The 19269-nt window shown below is 49.0% G+C and overlaps 1 protein-coding gene and 1 long non-coding RNA gene across 2 annotated transcripts; both read left to right on the forward strand.

The window, feature by feature from the left end:
• The first annotated feature begins 6 nt into the window (after window positions 1–6).
• RRM2 (ribonucleotide reductase regulatory subunit M2) lies at window positions 7–7116 on the forward strand. The gene is made up of 10 exons (XM_032497017.1): window positions 7–275; window positions 361–435; window positions 785–928; window positions 1153–1269; window positions 1738–1871; window positions 3630–3724; window positions 3841–3974; window positions 4834–4938; window positions 5022–5135; window positions 5214–7116. Exons 1-10 carry the CDS (start codon window positions 168–170, stop codon window positions 5364–5366), a joined length of 1179 nt encoding a protein of 392 aa, XP_032352908.1. The 5' UTR covers window positions 7–167; the 3' UTR covers window positions 5367–7116.
• Window positions 7117–15588: 8472 nt separating this feature from the next.
• LOC116668886 lies at window positions 15589–19269 on the forward strand. The gene is made up of 3 exons (XR_004326116.1): window positions 15589–15718; window positions 16106–16168; window positions 19072–19269. It is a non-coding gene; the product is annotated as an uncharacterized LOC116668886 (long non-coding RNA).

Genomic DNA, 19269 nt, shown 5'->3' on the forward strand with positions numbered 1-19269 from the left:
GCGCTTGAATCTCCTACGTGAGGCGTGGCCAGCGGCCGACCTCCATCCAATGGGGAGGCGGCCACGCCCACCGCGCGCATCTCCGGGATGTGTTAAATTCCCGGCGGGGCAATGTAGGGGCTCCCAGGATCCGCGCGCAGCCTCACCTGTCCCAGCCGCACGCCGCCATGCTCTCCGTCCGCGTCCCGCTCGCCACCATCGCGGACCCGCAGCAACAGCAGCAGCTCCAGCTCTCGCCCCTGAAGGGGCTCAGCCTGGCAGACAAGGAGAACACAGTGAGCGCTCAGGGGCGCGGGTCCGGGTAGGGTGGCGGGGTCCTTGGGGACGCGGGCATACTCCTTACCGCGGGTCTCCTTGCAGCCCCCTTCCCTCAGCGGGACCCGGGTGCTGGCCAGCAAGACCGCGAGGAGGATCTTCCAGGAGGCCACCGAGCCGGTGAGTAGGCGCCCTGGGGGCGCCCGGCGAGGGGGCGCTGCAGGAAGGCGGTGCCAGGAGGAGCCTGCTCTTGGCGCCAAAGCCTCATTGTCTCCGCTCAAACCCTACCCCCTCCCGGGCCCGCGCTCCTTTCCCGCCAAAGTGTTTCTTCCCGGTCATTTGCTACTTTACACATCTGGGTATTTCCTATTATTTCTCTCCTATGAGCCTGCTCTGTTACAAACAGAATACATGTATGACAGCTGACACACATGAAATTTCCGAAAATTAAATGTACTTTGCCTGAAAAAGGAGGCAATTTCCTGGATCGCGCTATACTTAACATCTTCATTACTTTACCCCCCAACAGAACCCTAAGCTGCTTACCCCCAGCGTGGAGGATGAACCACTTCTGAGAGAAAACCCCCGCCGCTTTGTCATCTTTCCTATCGAATATCATGATATTTGGCAAATGTATAAGAAAGCTGAGGCTTCCTTTTGGACAGCTGAGGAGGTAATCAGATTTGGGAACCAGGAGACCTAAAAGACAGTTTCAGCGTTGCCCCTAACTCTAAAGAAAGACCCCTGCAGTGGCGGATATTACTTGTTTGAAATATACTTTTCTTTCCTCTTGTTCCCAGTGGGAATCCCACTGAGGATGTTAGATTTAAAGTTTAAGAATTATGCCTACGTGTGAGGTCCTTATGCTCGAATCCCTTGTGAACTTCTGTACTTCAGGTGGATCTTTCTAAGGACATTCAGCACTGGGAAGCCCTGAAGCCTGAGGAGAGATATTTTATTTCACACGTTCTGGCATTCTTTGCAGCAAGTGATGGCATAGTAAATGAAAACTTGGTGAGTTTCCAAAAAAAGTCTGCTTTTGGTCACTTCAAAGATTTAAGAGAGAACTTTCTTCATCTTTTGAGTTTTTTTCATGTTGAATGTGTATATATCAGTACGCTAGTATTTATATTGCACGGCACTTCCTGTCATATAACATATTTTGCAGTTGTTTCTTATGGTGTTTTTCCCCCAACTATAGGGAAATGCAATGACAATGTTAAGTGATAGTAATAGATACACAACCCTTGTAGCTATGATATTTGCTCTCCTTTCTGTGGCTTTGCTGTTTTCATAATTTGGTTTCATATGTCTTGTTGAGTGCATCCTTCTTGCAGTGAATTAGAAAAGAATGATTTTCTATTATATACATAGAAACAGACCTTATAATGGTACAAAGGAGGAAGTGTGAGGCAACCAGTGTTCACTGACTGAGCTGTTGCTGGTAGACTTTCCTTAAGCTGAGTTTTGTTTTACCACCAGGTGGAGCGGTTTAGCCAAGAAGTTCAGATTACAGAAGCCCGTTGTTTCTATGGCTTCCAAATTGCCATGGAAAACATACATTCTGAAATGTATAGTCTCCTCATTGACACCTACATTAAAGATTCCAAAGAAAGGTGAGTATTTGGATGATACACCAACATATTTAGGACTTGCTAGATGTTACTTTCTGAAATCATATGGGGGTAGAAAAATGACTCTAAAATGACCAAATCAAAGAAATTACTAGCACCCATGGTCGTCTCTGCTCTGAAAAAGAGGCTTAAATTCACTTTATTAGCCAATCACTTGAAAAACAAAAGTTATGAGATTATTCCATTTTCGGAGGTGGAAGTGTACTGTTGAATGTCCAATCTAATGCTCTCTGAAAAAACATTCCTAGGGGGTCTGTATGGTGAGCTACAACCTAGGTCTGACAGTTTTTACTTGTGGCAAATCTGTCAACCTACACCATGAGGCTGGTGCAAGGTGCAAGGGGAGGAGGATGCAAAGTAGAAGGTCACTTGCCTCTTAGGGAGCTTGTAACATAACAGAAAACAAGTCCTAGGAGTGTAAGTGGAGGGCTTACATAATAGCACAGAGGCAGCAGTGAAGCATGGGATTAATTTAGGCACACAGCTATTTGAAATGATAGTTTATATTGGGGGATAATAGAGGAAGAATATAGGTGGCTTAGGGCCTATTTTACATTTTGAAGATTGGAGAGGGAGGAGAGTTAGGAATGGCGTTTGAGTAGTCTCGATGCTAAGGTCGACTTGAAGATAGCAAATGTGGAACAGAAGTGGCAAAGCTGATGAGTAGGCTCTTGTAGATTACCTGGAAGAGTATGACGAGGGAAAATGAGTGGCGACGTGAAAGGTTAGCAGGATCGAGGAAACTCTTTGGGGGTAAAAAGATTTGAACATGTTTGTGGGATGAAATGAAAAAAGAAAGTAAACGTCAGGGGGTGATTGGGATAAATGACCAGAAAGGGTAGGATCAGGAAGGCCTGGTGGTTAAGCTTTAAAAAACTAGAGAGAGGCAAGACCTAGGTTGACATGGAAAGAGTATGAAAGGAGCCCAGTGATCTGATGACCTTGGTCTCAGAAAATGAGGTCATCTGAGAAGGGGCAGGGTGGGCGTGGGGATAAGCTGGAGGTGGCAGAGGGTGATAAGGAAGACCCAGGTAAGTGTAGGGCCAATCAATTTGCTTTTCTGACCTGGGATCAACATTGTAGCATGGAATTACAGCAGGAAGCAACCTTGGGTTGTTTAGTTTATTGGCTTTAATTATTTCATTATAAATGTGGCATTTGTGGCCCAAATAACTGGCACAGTGGCACAGTGAGGGGTTGGGGCATCTAAGTGGGTCATGGTCTGCATAGCTTAAACAGGCTTAGCAGTTAAGATTTTATGGTACTTCAGATTTAAAGAAGATAGGGCCTGTGAACCTTCCCATGACCTGGACTTGAAATCCTTAAGCCAATAAATGCTCTTGGTGTCATAGACTGAGTTTTAGTGTTACTAGTTCTTGGGCTCAATATGAACCAACGAACAACTAAATTAGTATTAACATAAACCAAATGAATGTTGAGGTTTTTTTTAATTTTTGGGGAGAGGGAGGAGGTAATTAGGTTTTTATTTATTTTTAATGGAGGTACTGGGGATTGAACCCAGGACCTTGTGTGTGCTAGGCACGTGCTCTACCACTGAGCTATACCCTCCCCTAAATGTTGAGATTTTTGAAAACATTATGAAGGAGAAAGCAAAGCAGTCAGAGGAAAACATTTCAGCATGAATCCCAGTTTGGCCTGAGTCCCAGCGCTCTTACTGGAAGCCTGCGATAGGAGGTCTTTGCGGGCACTGCTGATGTTCTCTGGGTCCGTGTCTACCAGGGAATTTCTTTTCAACGCCATTGAGACGATGCCTTGTGTAAAGAAGAAGGCAGACTGGGCCTTGCGCTGGATTGGGGACAAGGAGGCCACCTATGGTAAGGATGCCTTGGCCCTACTTACCCCTGAGCTCCGTTGTCTCATGATGTTACTGGTTTGGGGTCCTTCCTCTGAACACAGATACTCACTGGAAATATTTCGGCATTCACTCTAGGAGAACGTGTTGTAGCCTTTGCCGCAGTGGAAGGAATCTTCTTTTCTGGTTCTTTTGCATCAATATTCTGGCTCAAGAAGCGAGGACTGATGCCGGGCCTCACATTTTCCAATGAACTTATTAGCAGAGACGAGGTGAGTCTAATTCAAATGACAGACTAACCTGCACCTCAAACACGTACAGCTTTCGTGTTCACCGAAGGGAACCCAAGAAGTCAGATTGTCTTACATGCACATTTTAACGCTTGGGTTCAACCATATGCATACTTGCCAGAGAATGAAATCTTTTAAATAATATACTGAAATTATTTCACTCATTCTCAGTCTACATAGGTATTGCCCTATAGGTGATGGAATTTTTTAAGGGATGTTTTATAATTTCTACCAGTCTTCTGTGTGATTCTACTGTACTTCAAAGTTAGTTGGTAAGCATCCCAATGAAATGAGAATCCATTCTGGTCCAGTGTAGGTCTTTGAATGTAGTTGGATTGAACTGCAGAAAGTAAAGGTGCCCAGACAATCTAGTGTAAATCCCATCAGCCTTACTCGGGGTTTAACGTACTAAGACTCGCAGACTTGATTCGCTTGAAATTGCATTACCGATTTCCTGAACATTGGGTTGTAAATCTGAGGACTAACTGGCCTAGTCAGTTTTGCCTTTACCTGCTAAGAGTAGTGGCAACATTGGAGCTCACAGCTGCAGAAATAAAGTGCTTTCAGTGCAAGTTCTGTCCAGTCCTTCGCCACCACCCAGAGCAGCAAGGACCAGACCTGGCCTCCTGTCATCCAGGGGGCAGCCGTGAGGGCTTGGGTGGGGCTGAGCCTGCCCAGGTGCCCCAGCAGTTGAGTCATCTTCCCTTCCAGAGTTTAAGTGCTTTTAGTCTGGCCTGCAAGATGTATCAGGAAAATGCAGAACATCAGAAAGCAAGTTCCCCTTCCACAATAGTGATGAAAGTCTGCTGTTTTTATAGTAATCTTAAACCTTTCCTTCTAGGGTTTACACTGTGACTTTGCCTGCCTGATGTTCAAACACCTGGTACACAAACCTTCGGAGCAGAGAGTAAAAGAAATAATTGTCAATGCAGTTAGGATAGAACAGGTAGGTGACGTGTGGGGGTCTCGTGCTTGCTGAAGGACATCTTTATGCTGCTGTTTTGCTAAGAAGCTGTATTTGGTCCCTAGGAGTTCCTCACAGAGGCCTTGCCCGTGAAGCTTATTGGGATGAATTGCATTTTAATGAAGCAGTACATTGAATTCGTGGCAGACAGACTTATGCTGGAGCTGGGTTTTAGCAAGGTAAAGTATCGCGTGTAGCCCTCTGGTTCTTTTTGAAACTGGTGTTCTGTATTGATGTTCTGCTGTGAACCTTTTCAGATTTTCCGAGTAGAAAATCCATTTGACTTTATGGAGAATATTTCACTGGAAGGGAAGACTAACTTCTTTGAGAAGAGAGTAGGCGAGTATCAGAGGATGGGAGTGATGTCCAGTCCAACAGAGAATTCTTTTACCTTGGATGCTGACTTCTAAGTGAACTGAAGATATGCTCTCATTTTGCTGATTTTTCTTTTTTTCCCTTCTCACCAAAAGAGAAAAAATCAGCTACTTGAAGTGTATCAACTAGCTACACCATGAATTATCCATAATGTTCATTAATGGCATCTTGAAAACTGTGTAGCTACCTCAAAATCAATCCTGTTAATGCTAGCGGGGTCACCTAGAATGAAAGCGTAGACAAAAGGCTACTTGGATTCTTAAAAAAGATCTTGCCCAGGTTTGGCTTTTGCAAGCAGGCTGGCTCTACATGGCTTCACCCTGGCTCTTAGCAGCATTCTTGGCCTGAAAGTGTGAAGACTCGAGCGAGTTTGTTCCAGCAGGATTAAACAGCAACTACCACAAGGCCATAGGAAGACATCAGAACCCCTGCTTCAAGGCAGATTTTAAAGTTTACTTACGATTTGTATATAAAACTGGCACTTTACACACAAATAGACAGTTTGTACTGTAGGGTAAAGGCTTGATTTAACCTAAATTTGTTGGTTTCTACACCAAATACAAAGTATTCTGTTTACCACTTAGGGGATCCAATTCTAAATTTACTACACCTGCACTCAATTTACTAGGTGACCAGACTAGGTTAAACCTGTGTAAACTAAGGATGTTATTTCTATGCTTTATTTTCTTTAATGAATTGAAGTGCTTTTTAACTCAATCCCGTGCACACCTAGGTATTGGGAGTGGGCAGGTGGTACCACAGAGAACACAAGTTGGTTTTGTATTCTGTAGCCCAGGTCCAGGGATAAGAGATGAGGGGAGAGGAGACTTAGGTCATTGGGAACTGAAGTGTGATCTGGGCTCACTGGTAACCTGGCTATGTGTGGCAATATCATTTAATTTCTCAAATTGTTATGTCCCTCAATTTCAAGTTAGTATCAAAGATCCTTGAAGAGTCTTCTTAGCTGGGATCTAAGATATTAGCCTTGTAAATTGGTTTTCAGATCATCCTAAATGACCCACCTAAGATCTTTCTTCTATTAAGTGGGAAAATCAGGACTGAAATTGCCTGTCCTAAAAGTTGAGTGTTTATCTTCATGTTGTTAAACTTGTGTGTAAGTGGGTACCGTTGACTTAATCCATTTATACTTTATGACATGTCTTGAGTTAGAAAAATTTGTTACTATATGTTTTTTTACTATCCGTAGTTCATACTTTGAAATATATACCCAGTATTATTTTGCAGTTCATAACTGATTGAGAAGGTATTGTTCAGTGCAGTTACCTCTAGGATTTGGCTAAATCTGAGCGTTAACTTGCTGCATTGCTAAACTTCAGTAGAAAACTAGTGTTGAGTGAGTAATTAACACTTGTTCCAGTCACATGTTAGCTTCAGAAGGAAGTATAAACTTAATAGGAATATTTAATAGAGCTAGTTTGAATCAATCTGCCTTTATGTTCCCTGCCCCCCTCCTCCCACCCCAGAAAGCTGAGATGTCACATGGAAGGTCATGCATGATACACATCGGTCCTTTGGCCATGTTTGTTACCACATTGTGTTGTGTGTTGGCTGACTGACCACTGGCTTGTTCTGTTGTCAGTTTTCTTCATTTATTGTATAAATGGTAAAATAGTCAATTTAAAAATTTCTGTAACAGGGGGCCCCTTTTTATCTTTTAAATTATTGTTCCAGGAAGTTAATCCAGATTATATGGTCTGTACACTTGTGCAACACAAAAATGAATAAATAAATAAACTTGCTACGCGTTCGTCATCAGGTGGAGGTTGGAGGCAGATTTTGGGATTCTTCCTCCCATTAGCTGTGTGGTAGAATTAACTTCTGCCAACTAGGGTTCGGTTTCTTAATCTGTTTAAAGGGAAACAGATTTTGTCTAAATCATTTCAAAGTCTTAATATTGAGTACTGCACAAGTGTTAAATGATTTATGTAAAACTGCTTACGTTCGTCCCTTGATAAAATGTGCATTTCAGTTCAGGAAGAGAACAACCAGGAAGTATTTTGTAAATGCCAAATGAGTTCATTTGCTTTCAGTTCTGGGGAAGGGGCCTTCTTCATGCCTGTTCTGGCACAAGGTATGTGGGAAACAGGTACACTTGAAGGCTGATGCCCCAACTCACTCGATACACTGCACATGGGGTTTGAGTTTTATTTATTATTGTATTATTTACTCATTTTATCTTGGTGGGGGGAGGTAACTAGGTTTCTTTATTTTTATAGGAGGTCCTGGGGATTGAACCCAGGACTTCCTGCATGCTAAGCAAGTGCTCTGCCACTTGAGCTATACCCTCCCCCTGCACATGGGATTTGTGAAGCCAAGATCGAGTGCGTTTAATTTGCCAACAACCTTGGGTGAGCCACCTGGGTCTGCCTAGCTGGGGTTTCTCTTTGCTCTCTCTCATCAAGCTGACCTATGGGGGCTCGGGTTGGCCCCTCTTGTCTATAAATGCCCTTTCCTGGACCAATCCCACCTACCTTTTAGAAATATTCCCAAATTAACGAATTATTCATTATGTGTCCCCACTTGTGATGTGCAGTTACTCAAATGGTGGCTGCCTGGTCAGGCCCTGCTGTAGGCATTGGAGGTGGGGCAGAGGACAAAGCACCCCCTCCCCCCACCGTGCATTTGAAGCTCACTCCTCAAGGAAGAAGCCGGGTACATAAGACGGTGATGCAGCTACAGAGTCAAAACAGGGAGGGTGCAGCAGAGGATGCCCAGTGGATGGAGGCGTTGAGGAGCCTGCTTGTGGGTTGTGGAGGTGGGGATGGGATGAACCTTACTGATGGTCATGCTGCTCCTGCTTCCCTGCTTCAATGTATTAATCCTGTTTGTCCTATGAAGGAGGATGTTCACTTCAAAGGCACAGGTTTTATCCACTCCCTATCTTAAGAGCACACAGCCTCCAAGGATTAGGCCCTCAGGGAGTGATGGGTGGGTGAGGTTTGGGCTGTATTTTGGGGTGGATAGGTAGAAGTATGTTCTGTGTCCTGGAGGACTCTCACTGGGAACTCTGCACCCCAAAGGTACTCAGTGTCATCTGATTCCTGGTGTTGGGTTGATGACATCTTTGGGTACTTTACAGGCAGCCATGCTCTAAGGATCCTCAACTCTTAGAGCAGCCTCCCTGGTGCAGCCCATGGTCATGTTTTTTCTTGCCATTCACCTCTGCCAGCTGGCGTTGCTCTTTATTATTTTTTTTTAAGGGGGAGGTGATCAGGTTTATTTTTATTCTTAGAGGAGGTACTGGAGATTGAACCCAGGACCTTGTGCATGCGAGGCATGTGCTCTATCACCTGAGCTACATCCTCCCCCTCAAGCTGGGCTTGCTCTTAAACACACCTCCCTGCGTCAGAGTTAGTGTGGTCGGACCACTGAGTCTGAATTGCCTTTGGTATTAAAGACTCAGGGGCCCCATCCCAGACCCACTAAATCAGTCTTGGGGTGGAACTAGGGAGCCTGTGATCTTCACAAGTTCACTTTGGGAGATTCTCAGACATTAGAGAGTAGGAGGGGGTAGACGCCTTATTGAGTTCAAACCAGTCGTTTTCAACTCAGTGTGCATCATAATTACCCATGGTCTAAAAAAACCAAGACCTGGACCCAGTTTCTCAATTTTAACTAGATGTGCTTTCTGATTTTGGCTCCAGATGCATTGAGCCCCAGGACTTAAGCTCATTACACCCGAGCCCAGGGGTTCAGCTCACTTGGTGTGGCCCAGCCTGGCTGCTGATAGAGCTGTGAGAGCCTTTGCCTGCCAGGCACTGCCTGGCCCACGATCCAGCCTGAGGAATGTTCCCTTGCAAAGCCGGAACTAGATGGGTATTTGTAAGCACCGTCTGGCCAGGGAGCTGTTCGGCGGCATCGGTAGCTCTGCCAGTCCCGGTGACCCTGACAACGGTTTCACTGCAGAGCAAGAGTTTCAGCCCCTCAGTGAGTGGCTGCAGCTTTGAGGCAACAGGATTGCATGGCTTGGCCCATTTGGACCAGAGAAGACTGATAGGGCCTCCCCCTTCCCCATCCCCTTCTGTGGAGGGGGCTACCCCTCCTGGTGAACTCTGGGCACTCGGGAAAGAACACAACCAGTGGCGTCTCCTTGTCGTGACCTGGAGCGGATTTTTCATATCAGGATGTTTTAGGATGAGGGTGGTTCGGTAATCACAATGACCTTAGCTTGGCCCTGGAGACTAGAGGGGCTCCGGCAAGACGGCAGGCTGAAGTGCCCCCAAACCCTCCTGCTTCAGACACCAAAACGAACAGAATGGGGAATGACATCCTGAGAAGGGAGTTCCCAGACGCTGGGAGCAAAGACAGTGACCATGGGAGCCTGTGCTTGTAGCTGCCCTTTAGAGCAGTCTGAGGGTGAAGGACCAGACACCCCCTTGGGTTTGGAGGGAGGGGTTGACCTGCACTAAGGGAGGGGCTAGAACCAAAACATCACAAAACAGGCCCCTGGGCAAAATGGGAACTAAAGTAATTCACTAGCCCAGGGCGGGGGAGAGGACGAGGGAGTTAATCTCTCTGGACTCTGAAAAAAGTCAAAACCCTAGGTCTGCACCTCCCAGATTTGTGATCTAGGAATTCATGGACAAACATACCCTCAGCCAGCTGCACGTGGTTCCCACAGGTGGGGCTCAGTCACGTTACAAAACATGCAGGGAAACCACGTGATTGTAGGAATGATGGGTGCAATAATTCCAAGAACTTCAGGTTAATAAGAAGATGGATAATATAATGTGATCAAAGGGCAAAAATGAATCAAAACCCAAAGGACAGAACTATAAAGAAGTAATAGGTAGATTTTAAAAAGACACAGCTAGAGTTGCTGGGAATACAACACAACTGCTGGAATTCAAGCACTTAGAGCTTAAAAATATATCCTGTTTAGCAGGATTAGACACAGCTGTTGAGTTGGTGACCTGAAGGAATATCACCTTGGTGAATTATCCTAAAGTAGATGGGAAATAGGAAAAGACAGGAAATGCCAAGGGTTGAATTAGAGTGCACATTTCTAAGGAAAGTTTTAATAATGGAGAGAACAGACAATGTCAAGGAGGTAGTGACTGGTAATTTGCCAAAGGTGTCTCATCCTCACAGAGAGTCCGAGGATGCCCCCTCCTTCCATGTCCACGGTACCATCAGGGTGAGGTTCTGGGGCCAGTGTGGGTGTGATTGTGTGACCTAGTGCCTGTTCTTGATGTGAACAGTGCGAATTTTACAATTTGGCCACACTGACCTGGGGACAAACATGACGAGGGGTTGAGACCTGGATGGTAGCAGGTGAAAAGACATGGGGGACTGGTTCTAGATACATGCTGGTGTGGAGAGATCCAGGCCCTCCTAGTTTGGAGGTTGGGGCTGAGCCTGCTGGGTGTGGTTTGATCTGAGAGTTTAAAGGACCTGCCGGAGGTTGCCTGTGACTCAGAGAGGCCCTCCCTGTACCCTCTGAATTGAGTAGAGATGGGAGAGGACCTGGCTCTGACAAGGTGGGATCTGCTTTAGGATTGGGTAGGGCCTTGGAAATGCTCACTCTCCCTTGCACAAGAGGCCACTGACTGACCCTTTTTGCCCGCAATCAAAAGCCCCTTGACCACAGCCACTGAAGTTCCAGACTGCTTGTAGGACCTGGTTACTGCCAGCCAGAGCCACACTTAGGACTTGCATTTGGTTTGGGCTAGGGGAATCCCTGTTTTACTTCGGGCCTTGGAGTTCAGGGTACAGAGGGTTTGGGGCTGCTGCAGCCATCTTGTAACCATGAAGGCAAGCCTGTATTGAGAGTGGGGCTCACACATGGGAAAGGAGAGCTGATTGACAGAGAAACAGGGTCCTCATGCCTTCATTTTCTGGATCCAGCCATGCCTGAATCCCACACCCCAGACTGTTCACTTAAGTAAACCAGTGAATTCATGGTAACTCACAGCCCTGCGTTCATCTGATCCACAGCCACCCTGGGGCAGGGATGATTAGACCCATTTTACAGATGTGGCCAAGAGGCACAGGGAGGTCAGATACCTTGCTGGAGACCTCATGAAGATAAACAGTGGCTGACCAGGACGAGAACTCAGGTGCCCTGGCCCCATGGCCACACTCTTGTCCCTTTACTGCTTGGGGGTTCTTGCTCCCCTTTACGAGAGAACGGCTGCCCAGGCCTCCATGCTGGTCCCGAGGAAGCAGCTTCTGGAGCTGCTCCTGCTGCTCAGGGACCCTTGTCAGGGGACCGTGTCCTCTCACCCCTTGTCCTGCTTTTCCTGTGTGCCTAGCATGGTGGGGAGGCAGCCCTCTGATTTGTCCCTGCCGCTGTGGCCCTGTGGCCTGCCTGGGCAGGAGCCTCCCCCATTGTCTGTAAATCAGAGAGCATCATCACTGGCCCAGGCTTTGGACCCAGGGAGCCACTCCTGACTTGGTGATGCGTGAATCTTCCAAATAAAGTCACAGGCCTGTGGCATGCCACATGCTGCCCCAGGAAGGCTGAAGAGAGAGCTAGGCACTCAGGGAACCCCCAGGAACCCCAGGGTTAGTAACTGGGTGGGTGGGAGCAGTGACTGACCTCAGAGGTGGGATAGGGGAAGGGTCCACCTGTTTCCAGAAAGTGCCCGGAGCCAGGCTGCCTGTGTGAGGTCTTGCTGGGCCTCCCTGAGCCTCCCCTCCCCTTGGGGTGGGGCGGCCTCTCCTGCAGGACCCCAGGACATGCTCCTGCTTTGCAAGACATGCAGATAGGTGCTGGGGGCTGGTCCAGCCTCCTCTGGGCTAATCCCACTCGATTTTCAGTCACTGAGCTGCATTTCCTCATCTCAGTGAGCTGTTTCTTTCTTTTTTTAATGGAGGTACTGAGGATTGAATCTAGGACCTCGTGCATGCTAAGCACGTGCTCTACCACTGAGCTATATTCTCCCCCGCCTCCCCCAAGCGAGCCTGTCTCTAACAGTACAGGGACAGCGGCAGCAAAACCTGGCTTTAGAAATTGTCACCATGAGAACTAAGTGACTATAGTACCTGCATTTTTTAAACAGCTTTATGGAGATAATAATTTCAATGTTTTTAGTCTGTTCCCAGAGTTCTGTAACTATCACCACAATCCATTTTAGAAAAATAGACCCTGTCCCCATCAGAGTCCCTCCCCGTTCCCCCTCACACCTTCCCAGCCCCTGGGAAACCAACAATCAGTAGGTTTGATTGTTGTCTCCATAGGTTTGATGTGGCACATTTTTGAGACACTCGGTGAATAGAAGTTATTAATGGAAAAGGCACTGAATTTTATTTCTAAGAGATCATTTAGAATGTTAGAGGCAGCAGAGAGGTGATGGGTCTACCTTGCAGAGATTTGATTTACATTTCAGAAAGCTTTTTTTCCCTTGGAAAAACATTTTATATTAAAAAAAAAAATCCCTGACATTGCCTGGAAAGGGACTGTCACTGAAATGCAGAGCCTGAGCTGGCTGGAAGACCTCCATTCCTTCACTCCCTGGATCATTAAACACGAACTGAGCCCTCCTCCCTCTGGGCTTGGGGAGGACCCACGAGGAAGGCCAGGGATCAGGAAACTAGGCCTGGGCACCAGATCTGGTTCGCTGCCTGTCTTGTACAGACTCTGAGCTAAAAATGTTCCAAAATGTATCAAAAGAATAAGATTTCATGATACATGGAAATGATATGAAATCCACATTTCATCACCCAAGGATGGTTTCACGGGCACGTGGCCACCTTGCTAAGGCATTTTCTTTCAGGCCCTTTCTAGAAAACATCTGAGTGAGGCATGACCTTGCTCTTAGGGGGCCCGTGGTTGAGTCAGGAGACGGGAAAGTGGTGGATGGTCAGCAGAGCCAGCAAGGGCCCACTCAAGAGCCGGTCAGTGAATTGTCAGGAAGTTTCTGAGTGTATTAACTTGGCTAGGTAGGGCCACCACGGCAAAGTGCTGCAGACAAGGCGGCTCCCACAACGGACACCGTGTCACAGTCCTCGAGGCTACAAGTCCAAGATCAGGTTGTCGGCAGGTTTGGTTTCTCCCGAGGCCTCTCTTCTTGGCTTACAGGTGACCATCTTCTCATTTTGTGTCCTCACCTGGTTGCCCCTGGTCTCTGTGTGCCTTTTTTATGTATATATATAAAAATATACCTTTTTACTTATATGTATACACCTAAGCTTCTACTTCTGGATTCCTTTATTAAGGTAGATTTTTTTTTTATGATTTCTTTTTTGGGGATGGAGGTAATTAGATTTATTTATTTATTTTAAGTTTTAAATTTTTAACAGCGGTACTGGAAATTGAATCCAGGACCTCATGCATGCTAAGCACACGCTCTACCACTGAGCTGTACCCTCCCTCTTCCCTGCGTGTCTTAATCTCCTCTCCTTATAAGGACACTAGTCGGATTGGATTAGGGTCCACCCGTATGATCTCATTCAACCTTAATTACTTCTGAGGGTTTGGGGGTTGGGACTTCAGCATATGAATTTTGGAGGGTTCCAATCAATCCATACCACCGAGCTAGTTGTTAATTAAAGCCATTACTAAAAACTACATTACATAAACTTACAATTGAATAAATTATATTAAAGAGAAATAAGATAAATACTCAAGAAGGCTGTCTTCATGCTTCTGAGGCTATGACGGCTGCTGTATCTGGTTGGTGGAAATAACTATACAATGGCGTGTTACTGCGTGTCTCTTTCCAATTCCATGACCAGTGACATCACTTTGGTAGCTCAGAATCAGCTTTGGTGGGAGTATTTACACTGTGGGAACTGATAAATGCTGCAACTCAGGGTCCCCTCCCAGAGAGCTGGTTGTTATTTATATCAGCACACCACAGATGCAGGGTGCTAAGCGCTGAGGCAGAGGCCAGCCTGGGCCCTGTGGGGCCCAGAGGAGGATGCCAGGCCTGGGGGAGTCAGGAAAGGTTTCATGGACCAGGGGACGCTGAGTGGCACCTTGGAGTGTGTACGGGTTGGCCAGGCATGGAGGAGGAAGGGGTGACAAGGGTTTGCAAAGCCCCGAGGCAGGAGAAAGCACCTATATCTGGGGCTGGGGGGTGATGGCAGGGGATGGTGCATGAATCTCCTGGTGGGTGAGAAGATAGGAGCCTCAGAGAGGGGTCAGGCAGGCCCTGGAGCACCAGGCTAAGGAGCTTCTGCTTGCCTGGGCAGTCCCGGGGAGCCGCCACTGGATGTGGAGCCAACCAGAGGGGGAGTGGCCAGGGTGGTGCCAATGGCTGGCTGTCAGTGCCTTTGTGGTTATGCCTGTGTGTGGAGTGTGGGTGCAGGGCCCTGTGATCTGCTTCCTTTGTGTCCTCTGCACTTGGAAAGTTCTCCACGAATGCTTGCTGAACAGCTGAATCATCCCATTCATTTTGAAATCTCTAACAGAGGACTCTGCCTTCCACCTCCAATTAGAGGTAGACCTGAAGATCATCTAAATGTTAAGCAGAAGGGGAGTAGTTAAAATAAATTATGGGGTATCCATGAGGGAGGGTGTAGCTCAGTGGTAGAGCACGTGCTTAGCATGCCTGAGATCCTGCGTTCAATCCCCAGTGCCTCCATTAAAAAAAACAAATAAATAAACCTAATTACCTCCCCTGCCTCCCAAACCCCCCCAAAACCAAAACAAAAGTTAGGCTATACTTTAAAAAAATTAATGGGGTATCCATACAGTGGAATACTAACTGGTCATTATAAATGGTAAGTATGAAAGCTCTGCAGACGGCAGAACCGGACTTCAGGTAGGGTGTTGGGCCCTCCATCCCCCCACCCCCACTGTGTCCCCCTTGGAGCTTCAGAGAGCTAGTGCCACCCAGCCATGCTCAGGGACACATGTCATGGACTGGGCTAAGATGATGTCGCTTTGTTCATGTGGCCTCCCCAGGGAGACTGTCAACCCCTCCTGTGCAGGACCCATCTATCTCCCATCCCTGGTTGCTGCCAGCAGAGACCTCTGTGCCCAGCAAATGGAGGATAAATACTTGTGATGTGATTAAACGGAGGAAGCAGGTGTCTGCCGCCTGGTCTTGGAGTCAAGGGAGTTAAGGGTCCTGTGTTCCCAGGTCACATGAAGGAGGTGTGATTGGCTCCAGGGAGGGAGGAGTAGGGAGCAGCAGAAGAATCTGCTACATGTTCTTGGCAAGGACCGAGCGGGGAGGAGGGGAAGTTTGGGATGCTGTTCCAGGACCAGAAGCTCTGAGCACAGGCGAGGCAGACATAGCTGTTGGGAGGAAGAGTGAGGCGTGAGGCTGGGAGTCCATTAATTCAAGCCCTACTATGTATCCTCTCTGCTCCAGGTGCTGGGGTGACAAGGAAGCAAAAGCAGATGAAGTCCAGGCCCTTATGGAAATTGTGTACTGACGGGGAGACAGAAAACCAACCAACTCACCCATGTGCAGTAAGTCAGGTGCTCAGAAGGAAACAAAAGCAGGAGGAGGGGGCGGGGAAGGGCAGGTGCGCTTTCCCCAGTGTGGACAGGGAAGGCTCTGTGAAGAACTGGGGGAGGAAGTGGGAGACAGACCACATGGTTAATAGAGGAAAGCATGTTTCTGGCAGTGACAGTGCACGTGCAAAGGCCCTGCGGCAGGAACCTCTGTGGTCAGCGCAGCATGAGGGGTGGGAGTCAGGGTCAGATCGGTGGGTTCTGTGTGTGTGCATGGAGGGTCTGGTGGGGCCTTGTAGGCCCAGGTAAAGAGTTTGGGCTTTGTTATAGTGGGATGAGAGCATGGGAAATATGGGATCAGCCTTCCCATTTAAAAGGAGCACTCCTGTTTCTGTGTGTCAGGCATCTGTTAGAATGTATCCATGGAAGCAAGAGACTCACTCAGAGGCTGTTGCAGCTGTCCAGGTGAGGTGATGGCGACTTGCACGGGGTAGGGGTTGGGGGAAGTGGGGAAGGGCAGCAGAGGAGTGACAGGCACGGCCTAGTTCTGCCTGGATTTTGAAGACAGAGCAGGTGAGATTGGCTCAGGGGTTGCACGTAGGTGTGAGAAGGGAGTCAGAAGAAGCTGCCCGAGCAGGCCACCCGGGAGGGACACATAAGAGCCCTGTCCTGGGCACATCACCCTTGAGATGCCTGTGGAGGGATGTGCAAGCATGTGCCGGACCAGCAGGTGGGAATGTGGCACTAGAGTTCAGGGAAGAGGCCTAAACTAGAGATAGCAACAAGGAAGCCTTTGATAAGTAGATGGGATTTGAAGTCATGGGACAAGTGAACCGAGGAAGTGGGTGTAGACAAGGAGAGGGTAGAGGACTGCCCATGAGACTGGAAAAAGAGGTGCTTCCAGCAAAGGAGGAGGAGGGCCAGTGTGGCCAGGGGAGGTGATGCAGGAGGTAGGATGGTCGAGGAGGAGGTATGTTGGGGGCAGGAGGGGGGCCATGGATGAGGCTGAGAGGGTGGAGGGATGGATCCGGTCCCGAGGGCAGACGGACAGGGAGGCTGTGATCAGCTGAAGGCCTGCACCTGCTGCCTGGGCTGTTTGTGGGTGCCCCCGACTATTCCTGGGGGGCAGTAGAGAGTCTGTCCCCCCACCAGGGGCACCCCTTCCCCAACCTGGTCCCAGGCCCAGCCCCTGCAGGTCCCACCAGCCTCTGCTGTTTGGTGTGTGGTCAGAAGGGGCCCCATGGCCCATCAGGCCTGCCTGCAGCGGAGTGAACATGTGGGAACCTGGGGACGGCCACGCACTGCCCCAGGCCCTGGGCCGCTGGTTTGTTTGGGTCTGAGAGTCCACGTTCCTGGGAAGCAGTTCAGTTGGGGCCTGAGTGCTTTTATTTGGGGAGAGGACAGAGGGAGGGTGCGCAGGGCAGCATTCCTGACCTGTCAAGCTGGCACTGCCAGAACACCAGGCAGGAGTGGGGGTGTAGGAGATGGGCCCCCTGGAGGTTTCTCAGACCCTAGTCTAGGTTCCTTTATCTTTCTTGGGTCGTGTCCTTGGGAGGTGACATCCATGCCAGTGAGTCAGCCCACCTCTCCCCTGCCCCGCCCACCCAGCCCGCTGCAGTTACTGCCACCTTCTCTTGTCCCGTCTGGCCTCAGTTCCCTGCTGTCTGGCTTGCTCCCCACCTCACCCCTGACACTGTGTCTCCAAGACACCAGGACCTTTGCTTTCTCTTCCTTAACATTTATATGTTCCTTACCATGCACTATTCTAAGCATTGTACAGACTCATTCACTCCTCACAATATCCTTTTACAGGCAAGGGACTGGAGGCACAGAGAGGTTAAGTGACTCACCCAAGGTCACACTGCCAGTAAGGGGAGGAGCCACTATTTGAGCCTGGGGCAGCCTGGTCCCAGAGTCGCTCTGAGCTTTCACTGCTGTCATGCTGCCCCTTTATGTCCCCTTTGGTTCTCACCTGTGTCCTCTTGCCTCCATGACCCCACAACCACCCCTCTGGGGGCTCCTTCTCGGTCCCCTTTGCCTTCTCCACCCCCCCACCCCCAGCCCCCTCCTCTGCCCTCTGCTTCTGTAGAGTTTTTTCCCTAGGGCCTCTGCACACCTATCTGTGGAATCGAAACTCTCTCCTTAATACAGGTTTTAAGTTCCAGACCCAACATTCAACTAGACATCTCCCCTTGGGTGTCCCACCGACACTTCCCAAACTACACTCCCAACATGCTCGCCACCTGCCAGTTCCTTGCTCCATGAACGGCTGGCCCAACTTTCTAACCCAGAGGACCTGCTGTTCCTGGTGTGGCCAGGAGGGGGAGCTACCCACCCTCCCTTTTCCCTCACCCCCACCCAGTCAGCACCGTCCTGCAGATCCACTCCCAGGGGCTCCCAGGCAGCAACATCCCAGTGCAGATCACGGCCATCTCACCTGGATTATGGCCGCACTCATGGTCAGGCTGCCCTTTTCCCCATTGCCCTCCTCCTGTCTGTTCTCTGCACAGCATCCAGATGATCTTTTAGGAAGCACATCAGTTGATGTCACTGTCGCTACAGCCCTCAGGGTCCCCCTTGCCCTCACCTTGCAGGAGCCCAGGCACCTGCTGGCTTCACCAAGCCGCCCTGCCTGACCCTCACTGAGCCTTAGGGCTTCGCCACCTGTGCCTGGATCTCACCAACTTCTGCTTTTTTAGGGCTCAGCCTGGAGGTCGCTTTGCCATGGCGCTACCCAGACACATTGGTGCTGAATTAGGAGTCTGTGGCTTCCCTGTTCTGAGTGTTTATAATACAGGATTGTACCTGTCTGTCACTTGTCTGACCTCCCCATTGCCCTAGGTAGTGAGCCCCTGAGGGCAGGGATAGGGGCCTACTGTCCCCATGGTATCTTCAGCTGGCATGTGGCACTGACCTGGTACTCTGGATTCTCTCAAACACTTTGAGTGAATGAATGAATGAGGGAGTGAGGGACTGACCAGTGCCTCGGACACAGTAGCAGGGGGACCACCCTAGTGGGGATTACGGGAGGTAATGGTCGCGGAGGCGCCCGCCCCTGAGGGACTGGACCCTTTCTTCCCTCTTCTCCTTCCCCCACCTCCCCTAACCTGAGAGGGGCTGCTGGTGCTGCCTGAATGTTATGGCCGCCCCTCCTGCTCCTTCCCAGAGCTTCCTGGAGACTGTCCTATGACCGGAGCTTTGGGCCTCTAGAGCTGAGAACCTGCACTGAGGCAGAATCCTCAGGACACGTGGCTCTTCCTTCCCCACGTGTCCCCAAGCTCTGGGCCAGGCTTGCTCCCTGGGTTCTTCAAAGGTCGGTGATGAGGTCTCACATCTACCTGTTAATGCGCCATTTCTTTCTTTTTCAGTTTTCTTTGGAACCTGCCCTTGTCCAGTTGTTCACCTGATGTGGTGGGAAATGAGTTTTAGGAAGCTGTTGACAGAGTACCGTTTGGCATCCCTGTGCTTCTAGAGATTTCTGGGGCCTTGGGCTGGGGCTCCTGCTGTAGACAGCTGCCTGCCTCCTCATGGCAGTCAGCTTGTGAGCCTGGCCACTTCCTCGCCCC

Source organism: Camelus ferus, chromosome 15 (assembly GCF_009834535.1).
Source record: "Camelus ferus isolate YT-003-E chromosome 15, BCGSAC_Cfer_1.0, whole genome shotgun sequence".
Classification (NCBI taxonomy): Eukaryota; Metazoa; Chordata; class Mammalia; order Artiodactyla; family Camelidae; genus Camelus; species Camelus ferus.

Excerpts from the sequence above, each read along its gene's own strand:
- RRM2 (XM_032497017.1), top strand. The coding sequence starts at position 168 with ATGCTCTCCGTCCGCGTCCCGCTCGCCACCATCGCGGACCCGCAGCAA. Across the intron at positions 276-360 it reads TGGCAGACAAGGAGAACACA|CCCCCTTCCCTCAGCGGGAC; the intron begins GTGAGCGCTCAG and ends GTCTCCTTGCAG. Across the intron at positions 3,725-3,840 it reads GGACAAGGAGGCCACCTATG|GAGAACGTGTTGTAGCCTTT; the intron begins GTAAGGATGCCT and ends CATTCACTCTAG.